General features: G+C 40.8%; 1 protein-coding gene across 1 annotated transcript in view; it reads left to right on the forward strand.

Annotated features, from left to right (window-relative positions):
• ankfn1b (ankyrin repeat and fibronectin type III domain containing 1b) overlaps window positions 1–20666 on the forward strand; it is a 111463-nt gene that overhangs the window by 78400 nt on the left and 12397 nt on the right. Inside the window, exons 6-11 of the mRNA XM_087175366.1 lie at window positions 7379–7598; window positions 7926–8133; window positions 11439–11636; window positions 17566–17679; window positions 17894–17991; window positions 19198–19288. Coding sequence (XP_087031492.1) covers window positions 7379–7598; window positions 7926–8133; window positions 11439–11636; window positions 17566–17679; window positions 17894–17991; window positions 19198–19288 — 929 coding nt within the window. The remainder of the gene's footprint in view (window positions 1–7378; window positions 7599–7925; window positions 8134–11438; window positions 11637–17565; window positions 17680–17893; window positions 17992–19197; window positions 19289–20666) is intronic.

The raw sequence follows: 20666 nt of genomic DNA on the forward strand, positions 1-20666 counted from the left end.
CCCACCCTGCGCCCCCAACCCCAACCAGCTCCATCCATCCCTATCCCAGATAAACATGGCGCCCGGTCGGCGTGTGACTGAGAGAATGGGCCAACTGGTGGCTTCAGTGGCCAGGGGTCGCCCCCGCCTCTCTCCTCTCACTGGCTGGGTGGGTGGCATATGGCGGCCCAGACAGGGACCCCTTTGGTGTGACACACACACACACTGAGAGACACACAGAAGGCCTGGAGCCACCCAGGCTGGGCCCACGATCGCCGTGGGAGACATGGTGTCACCAAGCCTCCGACAGAGGAGGGGTTGTATGTATGTTTGTGTGTGTGATCCTACCTTGGAAGCACCACCCCCCACCCCCCCTCCTGAGAACGTCGGACGCTGCCCGCCACCACATCCCCCCTCATCAAAATTAGAGAGATTTACCTCTGCGTGCACACACAACACATGGACACACACTGAGCCAACAGGTGGCAGGCCTTGCTCGGCCCAGCAGGCCCACTTCAAAGGTTAAACATACAGCGGACCGCCCACTCTTTCCCTGCCTTTCTCCCAAGGGAGAGAGAGAGAGAAAGTGAGAAGAAGAGGACAAGATAAAAGGAGAGGCAGAAAAAAAAGACTGTGTAAATAGGAGGGAGATAAAGGGCAGTGTGAGTGTGTTCATGTGGGAGCATGCAGTACGCTATGGTGTGGCATATACCTGGTGTCCACAGTTTGTTATGACTCCCCAATTATACACACAGCCCAGACTTCAAAGTGAGTCGTGTATGAGTTAAAAGCAGAAGTAAAAGCAGAATGCCTACAGGGCTTTTCCAGTTCGGTTACTTCTTGACTAGCTGTGACTTCTGACACATGTGTACAAACCAACTCGGTACCAGCGGTCTTAGCAAGGACTTAAGCATATCGCAGTCAAACAAAGTTCCTGGCATGTTGCTTCATGCGTCACACACACACACGAGAGACATCACAAGAGAATCATATCGCGCGTATCTGCATGTCACTGTTGCATCACCTCAGAACAACAGTGGCGTGCAGAAAACCGTCTCAGCACACCCAGCTTATCAAAAACAGGAAGTTGACGCTACAGTGCGCAGTGGATTAGCAAAACTGGACGACTCCACTGTGGGAAAATATTGTCTGAGAGGGTCTGAAAAGAACGTACAGGAATTTGAATAGCAGAGGCCATGTTGAAAATCTTCCTGATCAGGTCCCTTGGTTGTAGGCCAGTTTACCACTTTTCAAATGCACATCTGGTAGGATAATCCATCCGCATCCCACGATGTACACTCCTTGGGAATGAAGTGAAAGGGGATGTTTTTAGCAAATGTGTACCACTGAAACAATAACACGCTTGTGCACACACCTGACGCATCCCTCACTGAAATCTCCATAAAATACGACCCTGAAGAGTCACTCTGACTGTCCTGTTGGCTATAAAGCCATGTGAAATCTCAACACAGTGCTGCGTGTGCATGCGTTTGTATGTGTTTTAGTGAATGAGCATAAGTTTGTATGTCTGCATTTGTTGTGTTGCCATGCCAACTAGTGTGAGCGAGCGGCTGCAGGTCACAGTGCTGGCGTGGCCTCATGTTGCCTATAAGCTGATAAGAGCCAAACAGAGGGTACAGCAGCTATATAAATTCTAGTAATACCGCCACCCCCTCGTCCCTCCATCCTCTCTCTCTCTCTCTCTCTCTCTCTCTCTCCCTCTCTCTCTCTCTCTCTCCCTCTGTGCGTCCAGCAGCCTGCCTGCTTCCAGCCTGTCTGGTGCCAAGACTCAGATTTCAGAATTTCCTTCTACAAGCCACATTTAGAGCAGCCAGCGTATTCTGTGTATGTGTGTGTATGTGTGTGTGTGTGTGTGTGTGTGTGAGTGTGTGAGTGTGAGTGACTGTGAGTGAGTTTGTGCAACTTTCTCCTCTCACTGTCTGCCTCTCTGACCCCCACCCCTGTGTTTTCAGTGAGCACTGTCCTTCTGGTGCCGCTCTTTGCCTTTTCTGCGCCTCTCTCCCTCTTTCTCTCTCTCTCTCTCGCTCTCTCTATCCATCTACCTCCCTCCAGTTCTTTGTTTAGTTTGTGGGACTTGACCTGTGCAGGCGACCGATGCAATACATGTCAACTAATATGAATGGTCATTTGTGCCCGTGTGTAATAAACACGATTAGACACACACTAACATGCAGCAGAGATTTATGTGTTCTTGTGGCGGTAGACTAGCCCTGGTGAGGAGTTTGGAAATTGTGTTTGTGTGTGTATGTGGGAGGGGGGGTCCTGTCAGCACACAGCTGACAGTGTGACACTCTGAGATGGAATGGCATAGGATGGAGTTCGTTGGGGGGGGGGGCACAAGGGGAAGGTGGCGTGAGAGGAAGATGAGAAGAAAAAATGGGGGGAAAAAAACAGCAGCCAGAAAGAGGCAGTTGGTGTTTAGACAGAAAAGAAAACAGAAAGAATGTTACAGATTTTGGCTGCAGGAACGCTTTGTTGTAAAATGTTTCTTTTAAGGAATAATCTTCTCAGCTCGGTGCCTTCAAATCCTTTCGGACAAATGTGGCCATGTAGCTGTCCATATATAGTTGTGTGTGTGTGTGTGAGTGTGTGTGTGTGTGTGTGTGTGTGTGTGTGTGTGTGTGTGTGTGTGTTTTTCTCACATCAACATAACTGTATTGTTGCTTCTCACCAATAAAATATCTTTCTTCATGCTCCTGTAGCTAATTTGGCGCCTACATGCTCATGCACATATGCACACCATACACGCTGTTTAAGAAATGTTCCATTGTTTATAGTTTAGATTAACGTTATCTATATTTATAGAAGCAGAAAGTGCCGGCCAAGAAAATTTTTTCTGCTTACATTCAAGTTCCCATTTGTCTTATCCATTCCTGCATCACCCTGTTGGAAGGGACAGATAATTGTTGTAAAATAGAGATTTCAGCTATGCAATCTCATTCCTACCTGACAACATGTCTGCTGTATTTGCATCAGCAGGGAGATCCATTGCTCCCAATTTCCCCCTGAGTTGCATCAAGAAATGTTAAGAATGTGTTGCACCAATGACAGGCAGAACGGGTAGACACAAAAACAAACTGTGTGTGAGAGAGAGAAAAAGAAAAGAGAATAAGAAAAAGGTTGAAGAGAAACAAAAATGTCAAGAAAATGAGTCAGAATCAAAGAAACCAGACCAGACCAAATTGAACAGCACAGGTGCCAGATACCTGTAGATGATTTTACTGCTCACCCATCAAAATGCTCAAATTGCTCAAAGATGTGTGTGTGTGTGTGTGTGTGTGTGTGTGTGTGTGTGTGTGTGTGTGTGTGTGTGTGTGTGTGTGTGTGTGTGTGTGTGTGTGTGTATATATGTGTGCATGGTTACTCCTGGTTACAACAGGTTGGATGGATTCATTCTCTCATACGCTTCTGACCTTGTCATTGACTGTATATGTTGCGACATAAACTAGGATTCATCAGACCGAGCAACATTTTCCACTCTGCTGCCAGTTTGCTTTCAAGTGTCTCTGAGATGTCCCTCTGCCCTCCATCGTTATGAGCTGTTATGTGCATACTTGTGGCCACCTTTTCACTTGCACAAAAAAATCCCAGAAACGTAGCATTTTCTGAAATGCTGGAACCAACAATTATTTATCATTTTCTTAAATCGCCGGCCTTTCCCGTCTTGACTTTTAGTCAGGATGTCTAGACACTCTCTCTCTCTCTCTCTCCCTCTCTCTCTCTCTCTCTCTCTCTCTCTCTCTCTGCGTAACATGTAGTCTTTGTTTACATGTGACTCACTGTCTGGAAGACTAAGCTGTTTGCGTAAACAGGCTGCAATAACTAATAAAGCGGATGCTGTGTGAATGCATGTTTGCAACTTGGGGGTGCTGATTGTTTAAGGGGCTGATCCAGTCTCACTCCAGCATGCTGGCTGTATTTGATGTGGGATTGATCAGGGGCCAAACATGGAGCCTGGCTTTTGGTAGAGACTTTGGTTTCCCAGAACAACTGCTTCCTGCTTCCCAAAGCTGGTAAAATTATAGGAAATTGTGTGACATAGACTCTGTCTGTGTGAGTTAAAGTGAGTTCAGGTGTGGTTATTTGTGTGTGTTCTGAGCTTTTACATCTCTGTTTTTTTGTTGTTTGTTTGTTTGTTTGGAGCAGCAGCAATCTTGGTCTAAAAGCAGCGCCCTCGAGGTGGTGAGGATGTCACTGAGATAAAAAGGCCTGTGCCTGAGTGTGGATATATGGATTTCAACTGACTGCAGCTGTCAGCTTTCTTTCAGTTTTAATGTTTGAGCCAGTGTGTGTTGGTGAAATAAAGTTTGGGTAAGTTTGTCTTTTTAGCAGAGCAGTGCTCAGCCAGCCCACGCTCCTGTTCAATCACCACTGAGGCCATTGACTGGATGAGGTAACAAAAGCATGCAGTCCTCATAATGGTCATCTATTAACAGTATGAACAAACTGGTGGCTGAAAAAGCTGTGTTGAAATCCTTGCATTCATTTCTTATCATCATACATTCTCTTTCTCAGCCACTTGCTTGTTAGGGTGGCATTTTGTATAGCTTTTTTTAAACATCTCTGTTTGTTATGTACCGTCCATTTATCTTTATGTAGGGTAGGGGGCATGTCATTGGGGAATGACATCCCAATCTCACGTGTAGGATGCAGCCAGTCTCTTTGAAAGCACACACACACACACACACACCACATTACACACTCCCTAATGTCGTCAGAGAGTGATGGGGCACCGTCCTGCCGACAGAAAAAAGTCGTCTGTTCCATCTCAGGCAAATAACAATAAGCCTAGGGCTGGATTCCAATGGGCTTTCTCTTTGAAATGGGATACCGGCACATGCATTACAAATATATCTCTTGTTTTATCTTCCGGGCCAGGCCCATGGAAAAATTATTCCAAATACCTGCCGCGCTTTATCTGGAACCCTGGAATAGGTTAGGCCCAGCCGGGAACACGAGGATGTCTAAAATAAGGCCTCTATTACGGGATGGAGTGGAGATGGATGGGACGGAGCGGGAAGGCACAGGGATCGGGGGTATTTTAGGTGTATCGGCCCTGTGAAAAAGGGCTTGTTGCGGGGGCTTGTAGCTGCTTTAAAGTCTACAATGTGGGCCGCTGTCAGCTGTTGTACGAACTGCATGTGTTGGGGGGAGGGCTTGTGTGTGTGTGTGTGTGTGTGTGTGTGTATGCTCGTGTGGGTTCACACGTCCATAGCGGAGCGGGAGTATAAATAACATTTTTCCTACAGATGTTCTCACCTTGACAAATCTGTTCTTGGCCTGTGTGATACTTCTTGGCATATGGCGTGATGGCCCAAACTAACTCAAGCTTTATTTACTTTCCTCAACCTGTCCCTGCTCCTGTTCAAACCATTGCTTTTTGAGAACAACATTTACATTTGTGGTATTTAACTGATGCTGTTTTCCAGAGTGACCGATAATAAGCAAGCATTTCTCAAGGACTTGAACAGGACACATGGCTGGAGACGAAAACGTTGATGGCTGCAGGGATTCAAATTATGATCCATGGGCTACAGCAAAGTTGTTTAATGAGGAGGTCACCAAATGCCGAAAGACATGCATGCTCTCATTCTGATCAAATATGTAAATCATCTTTATTTTGTTCTTTTAGAACATAAATATCTAAAAAAAAAAGATTAGATATAACCTACTTATTAAGGTGACCTATTAAACCTTTTTACTTTTCCAGAAATGGTACGAAACTGAACTGTATCTATTTCAGAGAGATTCTTTATTGTTTATATTTGTTTATATCTTTATCTTTACTGCAATAAAAGAGGGATCCAGAATTGAATCAGGGCCAGGAGAAAGGTGTTTGGGAGATAGAAGAAGAGAAATAAGAAGGCAATAAGGGGATAAGGGGAAAGAGTGAAAGCCCATGAGCAAGGGACAGGAATGGAGAAAACAGAGAGGTGAGAAGATGATAAAAAGGGAGTTCATGAGATGTTAAGAGGGGAGGGAGGAACAGAGGGAGGGAAAGGTGTTGAAAGTGCACCCTTTAGGAATTCATTTATCTCTCTGCCTCTGTTTGGCGGGACCCGTCACGGAGTCTATCACCATCGCACGAAGAGTCCTGCTGACATTTCCTTCAGCAGTCGAGTGTGTGTGAACGCCATGTACCAGACTCACCCTAGAAACTCACCATCATCTACATAGTTCCCATGGCAGAATGGAGCGAAGCAGCATAGTCATCATACCAGTGATGCCAAGACGCCAGTGGCAAGAGATGCTTGTTTCAGAACAGCGCTTGCAAACTGGCTACCAGGCTGACATTGCCAGTGCAGGATGACTCATATGCCAACATGGTGTCCATCTGGCAGATCATTGTCATTTATCACCATGCCATATATCAGCGGCTCTCAGCCAGGTGTTTGGATCTGCCTCCCAGGGGGAAGGAAGATCATTTTGGGGGGTTCCGGTATTAACGGGATTAAAAAAAAAAACAATTATGTAGATGTATTGTTCCTTTGATAACCACGTTTTGGATCCTGCTTTTTTTTCCAGATAATGTTAGAAAAACTGAAACGTCAAAATAAACCTTAGATTAGCTGTTCACCATCCTTCATACGCAGTGTGTGATAGGAGGTCATGAGGGGACATTGCTTTGCTTCAAGGGGTTACAATCCAACAATCTTGACAGCACTGCCATACATACTGTTACATCAACACTAGGCATTAAATGTGTTTCAACAATGATATGTGGAGCTGTTATATAGTACAATGTGAGTCATGTAAGACCCTGATGCCTTGGCACTTAAAACAGTATTGCCACATTCAGCCCTATGAATTTCTGGTGCTGTTTTCCAGAGCCACAATCTAAACTTGGTTGCTGAATAGCCTGTCACCAAGAAACTACTTGGCATGGAGCGCCCCGGTGGCTCACCTGGTAGAGTGCGTACCACATAGGCTTATTCCTAACCGCAGCGGGCCAGGTTTGAGTTCGGCCCGTGGCCCTTTGCTGCATGTCATCCCTTCTCTCTCTCCCTGACCTTTCTGTCTTTCTCTCAGTGTGCTATCAGAATAAAGGCAAAAAATGCCCCAAAAAAATAACTTTATAGAAAAAAAAGAAACTACTTGGTATGCCAAATTTCCAGTGACTATACCGTCACTGGGGCATCATGTCACAATGAAGCTCTGGAGGCTGCAAGTTTGGTTTTTAAATAATACTTTTCAGAACCGAAGTGTGCCCTGTTCTCACTTTTGGAACTCTTGCACTTTAGCATTTGGCCGTGAGCCCTGGGATCTTTTCTAAAGATGTAAAGTCTTGAAATGTGCGAAAAGAGATCACATGGTTCATGTATTGTATGAAATGTCATATTTCACTTTTTTTTTCTCTTCCCACCTGTTTCTCCTCCAGGGCTGACTCGGCCAAGATGACGCAGCCCATGAGGGGGGACCAGGCCCACCAGCCGGCCCCAGCCCGCAAGTCAGCCAGCCTGTCCTCGCCAAGCGCGGCTCGCCGCCTATACCGCAACTTGTCTGGAAAGTTCCGTGTGGGCACCAACCCCCCTGCCCTGGAGGACAGTGTGGTGTCAGGACGGGGAGGAGACAAGGAGAGGCTGCGCAAAACCACCATAGTAAGTCAGAGAGAGAGAAAAGGAAAAAATAACAAGCCCAGGAACATTGTAGTCTAAAAATAGGCAGGGAAAACATATACTTGAGATAGTTAGAGAAGCTCAGGTAGTAAGATCACACACCCACCTATCTAACTATTTGTAAGCATGTACTAATCAAACTCCATCTGAGGAAAGTGTTTAGAGAGAGGCATTGTGGGTGTCTGTAGGGGGAGCAGGTTGCACATGATTACAATGCTGAACATTCACTGATAAAAACTAAAATGTCTCAAAGTCTCATAATATGAGCTTTTCCCATTCAACTCCATGTGAACTGTGTTTGTGTCGCAGTTCCAGAGTAATGAAGCGTTGTTTGAGGCAGTGGAGCACCAGGAGTTGGACTTGGTACAGCTGCTTCTCTCCCAGTACAGTCTGGAAGAGCTGGACCTCAACACTCCAAACAGCGAGGGCCTCCTGCCGCTCGACATCGCCATCATGACCAACAACGTGCCCATGGCCAAGCTGCTCCTGCGAGCCGGTGCCAAGGAGAGTCCCCACTGTGAGTAGAGGATCCCTATGTGAAAGTTATATCTTATATGGTGATGAAGCAGAGAGTGGACACACGCAACACGCACACACACACACACACGCACACACAATGGAGGTAACAAATTGTTTTTTTTGTTGTTTTTTCTATTTGTCATTATGTCATAGCACAAACACCTACTTTCTGGAGTGTATTCATTTTCTATAATTGAGTAACACACTGGAATAAAACCTGAAACATATTTTAAAGGGAGATCATGCAAAGTTCCCAAAGCTCCGATTAAGCCTATTATTACAGTCCATACCATTATAAAGAGATAATCATTAGATACAATTGAGTGTAGTCACTCTATTCATCTTTTTTTCTGTAGAAAATGTCTGTACTAATAAGAGTAATGTTTCTCTCATGTATTCATGTTTTTTCCTTGTAAATTTTGACAAGCTTTTTTCTTTTGCTAATATAACTTTGGCTTGCCCACAGGTGAGTCACACCATAGCAAATGCTACCTTGGCTTTCAGCAGGAAGCTTGTTGATTTGCCTGATCCTTAAGCCAATCGAATCGTGTGTGATGTGTGGAAAAAGTCAAAGTTAGTTGTCTTCTGCCAATCACCACTTGTACCCTTTACAAGCTAATGATACAAGTAAAACCACATCTGTCACCCACTGACAGATCTCTAATCATTTTTTTCCCTTTGTAGATTTCAGTCTTCAGCAGAGCTCAGAGCTGATATCAGAAACTTTGTTTGGGCTTCAGCAGCCGCTCAGTGGGAACCTGCAACTGTTGTTATGGAAGCCAAAGCTGCTGTCACAACATCAGCTAAAACCAAAGCTACTGCAGGTGTTGCCCAAAGCAACGATGCACACACAACCAACAACACAATCTTCCACCATGTGCACCAGTGCTGCATTCGTCCACGCACTATTGACAAACTCACTCATTTCTTTCTGTGGTCTTTTGGCAGTGAAAACATATTAAAGGCGATGAATGGGTGGTAATCATGATGCAATATTAGTCATCTTCGTGAGCACTTTTCACTGTCTGTGATCTGCTGAGCCTCCGCTCCCTTCTTCTGTTAATGATTAGAACTCGCCAGTAAGGCTCCGAGGCTGTTTGTGTTTGTACTTGTGCGCACTCACACACACACACACACACACACACACACACACACACACACACACACTTCTTCAGAGCTGAGCCAGACATCTTATAAAGGTATCATTAAATTGAAAACACTTGAATGGAAAGTGGTGTTTACTGAAGTTCGCTCTTTGATTGTGCTCTCTCTCCAGAACCCAAATAACTCATGAGAGAGTGTGAGTGGTGTGTGTGTGTGTGTGTGTGTGTGTGTGTGTGTGTGTGTGTGTGTGTGTGTGTGTGTGTGTGTGAGAGAGAGAGAGAGAGAGAGAGAGAGAGAGAGAGACAGCACATAAGGAAAGGAAAGGCTTGCCTTCTGTTTTTGTAAGCATGTACTAATCAAACTCCATCTGAGGAGAATTGACATCAGAGACGCTGCAGACTTTTCCTTAAGCTCTGAAAGCAATTGATTTTGATGCTTATTGATATTTGCCGTGCTTGACTTTACAGTGTGTGGTTACCAGAGAGACAAGGGCAGACAAAGACAATCAAACAAATCTCTAAAGCAACTTCATATTCACGTTATAAATCCCTTGACGGCTCTCAATACGACAGAGCCACTTTAATGTCCTGTTGAGGCTCTCAGCCTTGATGTGAAATAAGGACAAATCAAGACACACGTACACACTGGTGACAGCATCTGGACCCGTTTCTAGGCCTAGAAGGGTTGGAAATGTAAATCAACATGGACCTTCAGCAGTTATCCGTCCAAGGATTCTCAGCAACAATCCTAACTGAAACCCTGACCTTAAAACTCAGGTTCATTTTACCTCTTTCTAAAAGTGACAAATGGCCCTCAGGTCTTCACACAAGTGGCTGAAGAGAACAACAAAACTGACACCCAGAAAAGACGCTCGGATTCAAAGAGAAGCTCACAGCCACTGAGGAGACACAGAGAGAGCCGCAGAATTAAACACCCAGATGGACATTTTGACACGGAGCTTTAAACTTACTGTCAACAGTGGAATCTAACGCTCAACAGTGGAATCTACAATGAACAAACACAGACCACACAGACTAAACACAGACACACACCAGTCCCAAACACTCCAAGAATGACCAGCCACCAAAGAAGAAGTACAGTATGCTACTGTCCTTTGTGACCTTAACAGCTTTACATTACCTGTTGTATAGTTTTATTTAGAGTGATCTGTGTGCATTTGCAATTGCCGTGATTGAGCCCTTTGATCTTCGTGTTACGCCTCCACCAGCCACCATCGCTAACCGCTCAGCCATGATTAGAATATTTTCATTGGGTGTTACATCTCATTTACTATAGTGATGTGTTTTTTGTTTAAGTAAACATCATCGTTCACATTGTTTTAGTAACACCCTACCCCCTTTGAGAAAAACATTCCTCCGATGGAGGCAGCGCGAGGCTGTGGTATACGATATAAATAGATGAGTTATACACATTTTTCCACAAGTTTTGCGGAAAAATAGTTTTACAATGGCCGTTTAAAATGATGTCTATGCATGTTCCCACCATTTTGTGTTCCCTTATAACCGCATATGAAGAATACTCCTCCCTCTCTCACTCCTCTTACTTTCATTGCCCCATTTTCTGTGTCATTTTCTAGGTGATGTCATCTCTAAAGAGGGACTGCTTAGTTACATTAAATGAAGTTTATTGAGGAATCTGCCACAGCATTTTGGCAAACAAAGACATTAAAAAGCGTGGCCTGCAAAAGCAATTTGCAACATTGCAGGCAATTCCTTGCAATATCAGTATTGCCACGTGCATTGTTGAAGCACTTGATCAAAGTAAAGCCGACACAATATCGACTTTCATGATTGAGCTCGTAAATTATATTGTAATGAACACAGTTTTTGTTCTAGTAGATTTAATAGTTCAAATCAAGAAAGTAAAGTTTGTACAGGAAAATTTTCTTTTAATTAAGAACTTTCACTATCGTCGTTTCACATTCACAGTATTTCGCATTTACTCTTTGAATCTTGGTTGGAAAAACAGCCCACTCAGATTTATAGACCAGCATTGCTCAGCTTTGACGTCTATTTACCAATTGTTTTTATGTGTGAATATAAAAGTATTTTCTGGATGTCAAAGTCATTTTAAAATAATGGAGTCACTTTAACATGTGTCTAAGGGTAATTTTCTTTTAATACAGTGGGCATGAATTGACTTATTTCTCTCTTGTTGTCTCTCCCATGTGTTTCTTAGTTGTGAGTCTGGAGGGCCGAGCAGTGCATTTGGCCACCCTGGTGCAGGAGGCCGAGCAGCGGGTGTCAGAACTTCAGGCCCAGGTGCGGAGCGAGGGGCCCTGTGAACGGGAGGGATCCGACCGGGAGAGGCAGCTAAAAGCCTGGGAGTGGAGGCTCCGACTCTTTAGACGCATGCAGACGGGCTTCGAGCACGCCAGTAAGCCTTCAGGGCAACTTTGATGTTACAGAGATTTTTTCACATGTTGAACAGTTGGGAGAAGTTTGCCGCTCAGATCATCGCAGCAGTCCACCGGTCGTCTTTGGCTTTCATTTTTTTTGAGCCCTTTTTCTCTGCTGGCATTCTGTCTGGGCTGAGTTAAATGCTTCCACACTGGGATGCCTAGCAGACAACTGTGTGTGTGTGCAAACATAACGCGCCTGTATTCCTGCTTTAATTTTTTATAGGCATTTCATGACACGCTTAGTGGCAAAGTAGACAGCCACCCCGTGAAAGCAGACACACACACACACACTCACACACACACTGCCCCTCTTCCACCCAACCAATCTGCTCTTTGATGCAAAAACGATCTTTCCCTGCTTAATAATTCCACATACTCATGTAATTTGATAGGTACGTTGTGTGAACATGGATGGAAATCATACACCAAATGTCAAAATTATGTTTATGGAGTTATATTCACAATCACAGTCAATGAGATCCTGGCCTCCTCTCAGTATTGATTAAGTTGACATTAATTTGTGAAGATGGCAGACTACAGATGTGAGGTCCAAGGCATAAGTGAACTAAGCGGCTGCTTAGAACCCACCCAGGGGGCCCCGTAGAGCGCTTCAAATGCCCCACGAGTTCTTTATATATGTTTTTATGACTTACTGTACTATGATGTTTCTTGAAGTTTTTTAATACTATGACGTTTTTTTGACTTTATATGCCTTACCATACTATGATGATATGACTATTTTAAACCTTCTTATACAATGATGTTTTTATGCCTTAATCTACCATGAATTGGTATGGGTCAACATGATGCTACAGTGGTTAGTCTTGTTACCTCACACTCTGTAGGCTGAGGGATCAAACACCGGCTGGTGTTTAGGTTAATTAGCGACTCCAATACCTTAGTATACTGTGACTTTTATGCCTTACATTACTATGATGTTTTTATGCCATACTATACTATGACATATTTCAAGTTTTATGCCTTACTATACTATGTCGTCTTTATGAATTTTTATTCCTTCCTATACTATGCCTTACAATACTATGGTAATACTATCATGTTTTTATGACGTTTTATGCCTTACTATGATGTTTTTTTACGTTTTTATGCCTTACCATATTATGATGACATTATACCTCTTATTCTTATACAATGGATTTTTTATCGGTTACTATACTATCACTTAATGAAGTGTCAAGATGATGGTGCAGTGGTTTGAGCTGATACCTCACGCTCATTAGGTTTAGGGTTCGAGTCTCGGGCCGGGAGTATCTCTTTGTGTGGAGTTTTCATGTTCTCCAAGTGCCTGCATGGGTTTTCTCTGGGTGTTTTGCCTTCCCTCCATAAACCAAAGACCATTTTGAGGTTAATTAGTGACTCCAGTGCCTTACTATACTATGACGTTCTTTGACGTTTTTATGCCTTAGTATACTATGTTTTTTGACGTTTTATGCCTTATAAAACTATGAAATGTTTATGACTATTTTGACGTAAGCCTTACTATGCCTTACAGTGACCTTTTTTTTACATTTTTATGCCTTACTATACTATAAAGTTTTTTGACATTTTATGCCTCACTATATTATGACGTTTTTATGCCTTCCTATAGTATATGGTTTTTTGACGTTTTTATGTCTTACTATACTTTGACGTTTTGTTTTACATTTTTATGCCTTACTATACTATGACGCTTTTTTTGACGTAAGCCTTACTATGCATTACAGTGACGTTTTTTGACATTTTATGCCTCACTATACTATGACGTTTTTTATGCCTTATTATACTATGACGTTTTTTGAAATTTTATGCCTTACTATACTTTGGGTTTTTTTTACGTTTTTATGCCTTACTATACTATGACGTTTTTTGACGTTTTAATGCCTTACTTTAATATGATTTCTTTTTTACATTTTTATGCCTTACTATACTATGACGTTTTTTTGACGTAAGCCTTTCTTTCCCTACAGTGACGTTTTTTGACATTTTATGCCTTACTTTATGACGTTTTCATGCCTTACTATACTATGACGTTTTTTGAAATTTTATGCCTTATTTTAATATGACGTTTTTTAAAATATTGTTATGCCTTACTATACTATGACATTTTTTGACGTTTTTATGCCTTACTATACATTGACGTTTTTTTCACATTTTTATGCCTTACAGTAATATGACGTTTTTATGCCTTATTATACTATGACGTTTTTTGACATTTTATGCCTTACTATACTATGATTTTTTTTTTTTTTTTTTATGCCTTACTATAATATGATGTTTTTTGACATTTTATGCCTTACTATACTATAACGTTTTTATGCCTTCCTGTAGTATATGGTTTTTTGACGTTTTTATGCCTTACAATACTATGACGTTTTTTGACGTTTTTATGCCTTACAATACTATGACGTTTTTTGACGTTTTATGCCTTACTATAGTATATGGTTTTTTGACATTTTTATGCCTTACTATACAATGACGTTTTATGCCTTATTATACTATGACGTTTTTTGACATTTTAATGCTTTACTTTAATATGACGTTTTAATGCCTTACTAAACTTTGACGGTTTTTTTACGTTTTAATGCCTTACTTTAATATGACATTTTTTTTTACATTTTTATGCCTTACTATACTATGACGTTTTTTGACATTTTAATGCCTCACTTTAATATGAGGCTTTTATGCCTTACTATACTCTGTCTTTTTTTTTACGTTTTAATGCCTTACTTTAATATGACTTTTTTTTTTACATTTTTATGCCTTACTATAATATGAAGTTTTTTGACATTTTATGCCTCACTATACTATGACGTTTTTATGCCTTCCTATAGTATATGGTTTTTTGACATTTTTCTTTCTTACTTTAATATGATGTTTTTTTTTACATTTTTATGCCTTACTATACTATGAAATTTTTTGACGTTTTTATGCCTTAATATACTTTGACGTTTTTTTTTTACATTTTTATGCCTTACTATACTATGACGTTTTTTGACGTTTTAATGCCTTACTTTAATATGACTTTTTTTTTTACATTTTTATGCCTTACTATACTATGACGTTTTTATGCCTTCCTATGGTATATGGTTTTTTTACGTTTTTATGCCTTACTATACTATGACGTTTTTTGACATTTTATGCCTTACTATACTATAACGTTTTTATGCCTTACTATGCTATGATGTTTTTTGACATTTTTATGCCTTACAATACTATGACATTTTTTTCACATTTTATGCCTCACTATACTATGACGTTTTTTGACATTTTTATGCCTTACTATACTATGACATTTTTTGACGTTTTTATGCCTTACAACATTATCATGTTTTTATGACATTTTATGACTTACAGTGATGTTATTTGACGTTTTTATGCCTTATCATATTATACATTCTTATACAATTAATTTTTTATAGGTTACCATACTATCAAAGGGTGATGGGTCAAGATGATGGTAGAGTGGTTTGAGCTGATACCTCACACTCAGTAGGTTGAGGGTTCAAGTCTTGGGCTGGGAGTAAATATTTGTGTGGAGATGGCATGTTCTCCCAATGCTTGCATGAGTTTTCTCTGGGTGTTACGTTTTTATTACTTACTACACTATGATGTATTTATGACATTTTATTCCTTAATATACTGTGAGGTTTTTAAAAAAAAATTTTCCTTCCTATACTATGAAGTTTTTGTGACATTTTATGCCTCACTATACTATGACATTTTTTGACGTTTTTATGCCTTTCTTTAATATGACTTTTTTTTTTACATTTTTATGCCTTACTACACTATGACGTTTTTATGCCTTACTTTATTATGACGTTTTTTGACATTTTATGCTTCACTATACTATGCCGTTTTTATGCCTTCCTATAGTATATGGTTTTTTGACGTTTTTATGCCTTATTATACTATGACGTTTTTTGACATTTTATGCCTTACTATACTATGACATTTTTATGCCTTATTATACTATGACGTTTTTTGACATTTTATGCCTCACTATACTATGACATTTTTTGCGGTTTTTATGCCTTTCTTTAATATGACTTTTTTTTTTACATTTTTATGCCTTACTACACTATGACGTTTTTATGCCTTACTACACTATGACGTTTTTATGCCTTACTTTATTATGACGTTTTTTGACATTTTATGCTTCACTATACTATGCCGTTTTTATGCCTTCCTATAGTATATGGTTTTTTGACATTTTTATGCCTTATTATACTATGACGTTTTTTGACATTTTATGCCTTACTATACTATGACGTTTTTATGCCTTACTATACTATGACGTTTTTTGACTTTTTCTGCCTTACTATACTATGACATTTTTATGCCTTACAATACTATGACGTTTTTTGACGTTTTATGCCTTCCTATAGTATATGGTTTTTTGACGTTTTTATGCCTTATTATACTATGACGTTTTTTGACATTTTATGCCTTCCTATACTATGTCATTTTTTGACATTTTTATGCCTTACTATAGTATGACGTTTTTTGACTTTTTCTGCCTTACTATACTATGACGTTTTTTGACATTTTATGCCTTACTATAGTATGACGTTTTTTGACATTTTATGCCTTACTATACTATGATGTTTTTTTGACATTTTATGCCTTCCTATACTATGTCATTTTTTGACATTTTTATGCCTTACTATAGTATGACGTTTTTTGACTTTTTCTGCCTTACTATACTATGACGTTTTTTGACATTTTATGCCTTACTATACTATGACGTTTTTTGACATTTTTATGCCTTACTATACTATGACGTTTTTTGACTTTTTCTGCCTTACTTATACTATGACGTTTTTATGCCTTACTGTACTATGACGTTTTTTGACATTTTTATGCCTTACTATACTATGACGTTTTTTGACATTTTATGCCTTCCTATACTATAACGTTTTTATGACATTTTTATGCCTTACAATACTATGACGTTTTTTGACGTTTTATGCCTTCCTATACTATGACATTTTTTGACATTTTTATGCCTTACTATAGTATGAAGTTTTTCTGACATTTTATGCCTTTCCATACTATTGACTTTTTCATACCTTACCATATAGTATGATGTTTTTTGACGTTTTCATGCCTTCTATACTACTACATTTGTGTGCCTTACTATACTATGATGTTTTTTTATGTTTTTCATTCCTTACTATATTATGGCTTTTTTATGCTTTACTATACTACACTACACTATGAGTTCTGACATTTGTACTATATATTACATATTCGTCCCTATATCAAGAGTGATGTTATCATATTTGTCATCTATAAGAGGATATATTATTATAACATATATACATCCTCTGTATACATGAAGATATCAGTTTGTAACATATATGAAATACTCATAGTAAAATCCAACTTTATTAAAACAACATGTTTATATTTTAAATTTAACCATACATGTACATCTTTTATATTCACATATATAATGAACATATACTTATAGGCTTTGGGATTGATACACATATATATTTATGTAACATATGTCTATAATATAATCATTTAATATAAACACACATACTAAAATACATGTTTCTATTAGGAAGACATATATGTCAATATATGATATTGTTCCAATTTCTAACAGGTTTCACATGTAATTTTTACATATATAGGCTATACTGCATATACATAAACAGTTTTTATACGATAACTCTGTGTGACTTTATTGTAATTTCCATCCATTACTGACTGTAAATTGCTTCAATTTCACAAGCATCCACTACGTGACACTTTTCAAACCTTTTACACTTCAGAAATTGAAACTGCTTCTTTGTAACGGTTATAATGTGTCACATAGCACCTTAGTCAGCTTGTGTTTACCCGTCTGTCTCTCTACTTATTTACTTGACCAACTCTCTCTCTCTGCCTCCGCAGACCCTCCAGACGCTCCCAGTGTAGTCCGCCTGTCTGTCAGCAGCAGCACCAGTCTAAGGGTGGACTTCCAGGAACCTCTCTGTGTCAACTCTGCTGTGGTTACCAAGTACAAAGGTCAGTCACTGTGCCCGTCCCATTGCTTCATTTACATTTAGTATCACAGTGTGTAAATCTCTGGTGGTAATGAAATGTCAAAACTTAAGTAAAAAATAATGCCTTCTGAGCAATGACCAATACTAATTTATGTTTTTTATTATCAAGGTTATCAGGGTTATCATATAAGACGTGTTAAAAAAGTGTTTGTGTGTGTGTTTGTGTGCATTTGCAGTGAGCTGGAGCAGTGCTCCATCCTTCAGTCCTTTGCTGGGTGAGATGGTGGTGGCTGACACCACTCTGCTGCAGTGCAACATCAGTGGACTCACTTCTGTACGTTCTGCCAGAATTTCTCTCTCCGCTATGTTACTGACGGTCTGAAATGCTGTTCAGCTTTTAGTATGATCAATCAGTCAGGATGAATCAGGAAGAGTCTTTTGTTTCAGATTCTGGATTTTTTTTGTTTCACATTTATATAAATCTCTTCAATGTGATGCTGTCAAGAGGAAACACCAGGAGCTGCTAAACTAAAAATAAATTTGACTTATTTTGAAGGTTTCCTGGATAGAAAATCTATCCATGTGTATTTATCCTCCCTTACACCCCTGCACATAAAACCATCTTCATATGAAGCTCCTCAAGTAGACTTATTTCCTCTGTTCCTACCTAAGTTTCTAACAACTAGCAGATAAAAAGGCTACAATCATGATTTATATGGTAGTTTATGTGTGACAAAGCAACACAAAGAACCACTAAACTCTAGCTTCTCCAGCTGTTGGTGCTGACCGATAAAAACATTTAGAAGCTATTCTCCCACATTAAGGCCCCTGATATTATTTACATGTTAGCTTGAGGTGTTTGCCTAGGTGACATTTGAATGCATTTCCCTAGTGTCTCTTCTTTATTACATACATCAACCCAGACACACAAGTAGTACTAGTAAAAGACTTATGGCCCTGCTCAAAACACAATTGGACAATGTGGCTTATTTGTTTTTTGAAAGTCTTGACTCCTGACCATTCATAAGCAACAGTTGCAAAACAGCCTCCAAAATGATAAAAAGAGCAGCTTGGTTGCCTGCCACCTGATTTATGTTTGGTATTTTTAAGCGGGCACATAGACAAATGGACACTCCACTGGTTGTTTGTTATTGTGTGGGAGAAACCCCTTCCCCCTGCTTTAAGACCCCTGCTGCCAGCCAAAGCTCACTCCTGTCACATGACAGGGGTCAAGGCGAGGTCAGGAAGTGTCGGCGGCTGGTTTGATTGATCTGGCTGAGAAAGGAGAGACATAGGCCTGCTGTCTGCACACTGGGCACGGAGACAGACAGAGCTTCTTGATAGACCCTTCACCCTCCCTTGCACACAGACGCACACATACACAATATGAGGAGTAACAGAGACAAACAGATGCACTTAACCACGCACATACATGTATGGTTTTACACCTATACGCACATTTACAGATGCACTTTCCTTTTCGGTCGTAGCTGTGTGCAACCAAATTGTGCCTTGACTGTCATGTGTCCTGTCCTTCCAGGGGACCCATTACTATGTCCAGGTGTCAGCCTACAACATGAAGGGCTGGGGGCCTCCACTAGTTTCCACCCCTGCCTGCGCTGCACCTTCCAGTAAGTCTCCACTTTGTGTTCGCATATGTGTATGTTCACGTATGTGCCCTAAATTTTACATAAAACAAAACATAAAACTTCCAGTTAACAACAGCTCCAAACAATTGCCCCTGAAGGGTTTTGGCTTGCCTCACTAAATGAACACCAGTGTAAAATAGTTTTCACACAGGACATAGCTGAAAAAAATGTGTGTGTGTGTGTGTGTGTGTGTGTGTGTGTGTGTGTGTGTGTGTGTGTGTGTGTGTGTGTGTGTGTGTGTGCGTGTCTGTCCTGCATGAATGATACAATCTCTCATAGCTTTCCCACACATAAAGGGACTTGGACATTGCATCATTTCACATCCGCTCAATTGATTTGGTTATTCTAACGTCATTCCAATGTTGCTTTGACAATATTAAGGGGGGGTGGGGGTGACAGCTGGGCCCTCCTCTGCCAGCAGGCTGGGTGGGTTTTGGGACCCCCACTGTGGACGTCAGTGAGTGTAACCATAGCCTCAGGATGGTGTTTGGGGCTGGCTGGCAGAAGAAGCTGCCCGGGTTCAGCCAAGAAGTTAACCGTGAAGTCATGTGCAACAACAGCTGAGGTGTTGACTCACCACAGCAGCTCTGACCCTCGCTCTCCCATCTATCTATCTATCTATCTATCTATCTATCTATCTATCTATCTATCTATCTATCTATCTATCTATCTATCAGGTTCTCAAATAAGTTACAAGCGGCAGACAGGGATTTTGAATTTCTTTTGTAGATCTGTAGACTATAAGATTACATTTGTTGGTTTGTAAGGACATTAATTAATTTATGCGAAATAATGAATTTAATGTATTTCTGATTTATGAAAAGATTCTTATGATCATTGTGTGCAGCTTGTAAAGTCAGTACAGTTGGTACACACCTACTATAAGAGAGTGAACATAGGTACTGTGATTGTGGGTGTGTTGGCACACTCATTGCACATCTGGGGAACACATGGACATGTTTGTCCTCATCAGCACACCATGTTTTTCAGCAAGTGTGTATGTGTATGTGTGTGTGTCTGTGTGTGTGTGTGTGTGTCTTCATTTTAAGAAACTGGGCTTTCCCTCTCTTTTTTTCTACTGTCCACCTCCCTCTCTCCCACCTCCCTCCCTCTCTCAGAGCTAATTTCGATGTTGCGTGTTTGTGTTTTCCATTTGGGCCTACCACTGGAAATATTTGCATGTCTGTGCTGTAGCGCGCGGCGCGGCCCCAACAGTGGGGGCCTTATACCGGCCCATGGACGCCCATTAAAGGGCCCGCTTGTCCTGTCGGGACAGGCACCTTTCCGGGAATAGAGCTCACCGTGTTTCAGCCCCACGCGCCCTCCGGGGGGCTCCAGGAGAGGGAGTTGGGGTGGGGGT

This window comes from Seriola lalandi, unplaced genomic scaffold (assembly GCF_002814215.2).
Source record: "Seriola lalandi dorsalis isolate HSWRI2012SDOR001 ecotype SW California unplaced genomic scaffold, Sedor1 jcf7180002054464, whole genome shotgun sequence".
Lineage (NCBI taxonomy): Eukaryota > Metazoa > Chordata > Actinopteri > Carangiformes > Carangidae > Seriola > Seriola lalandi.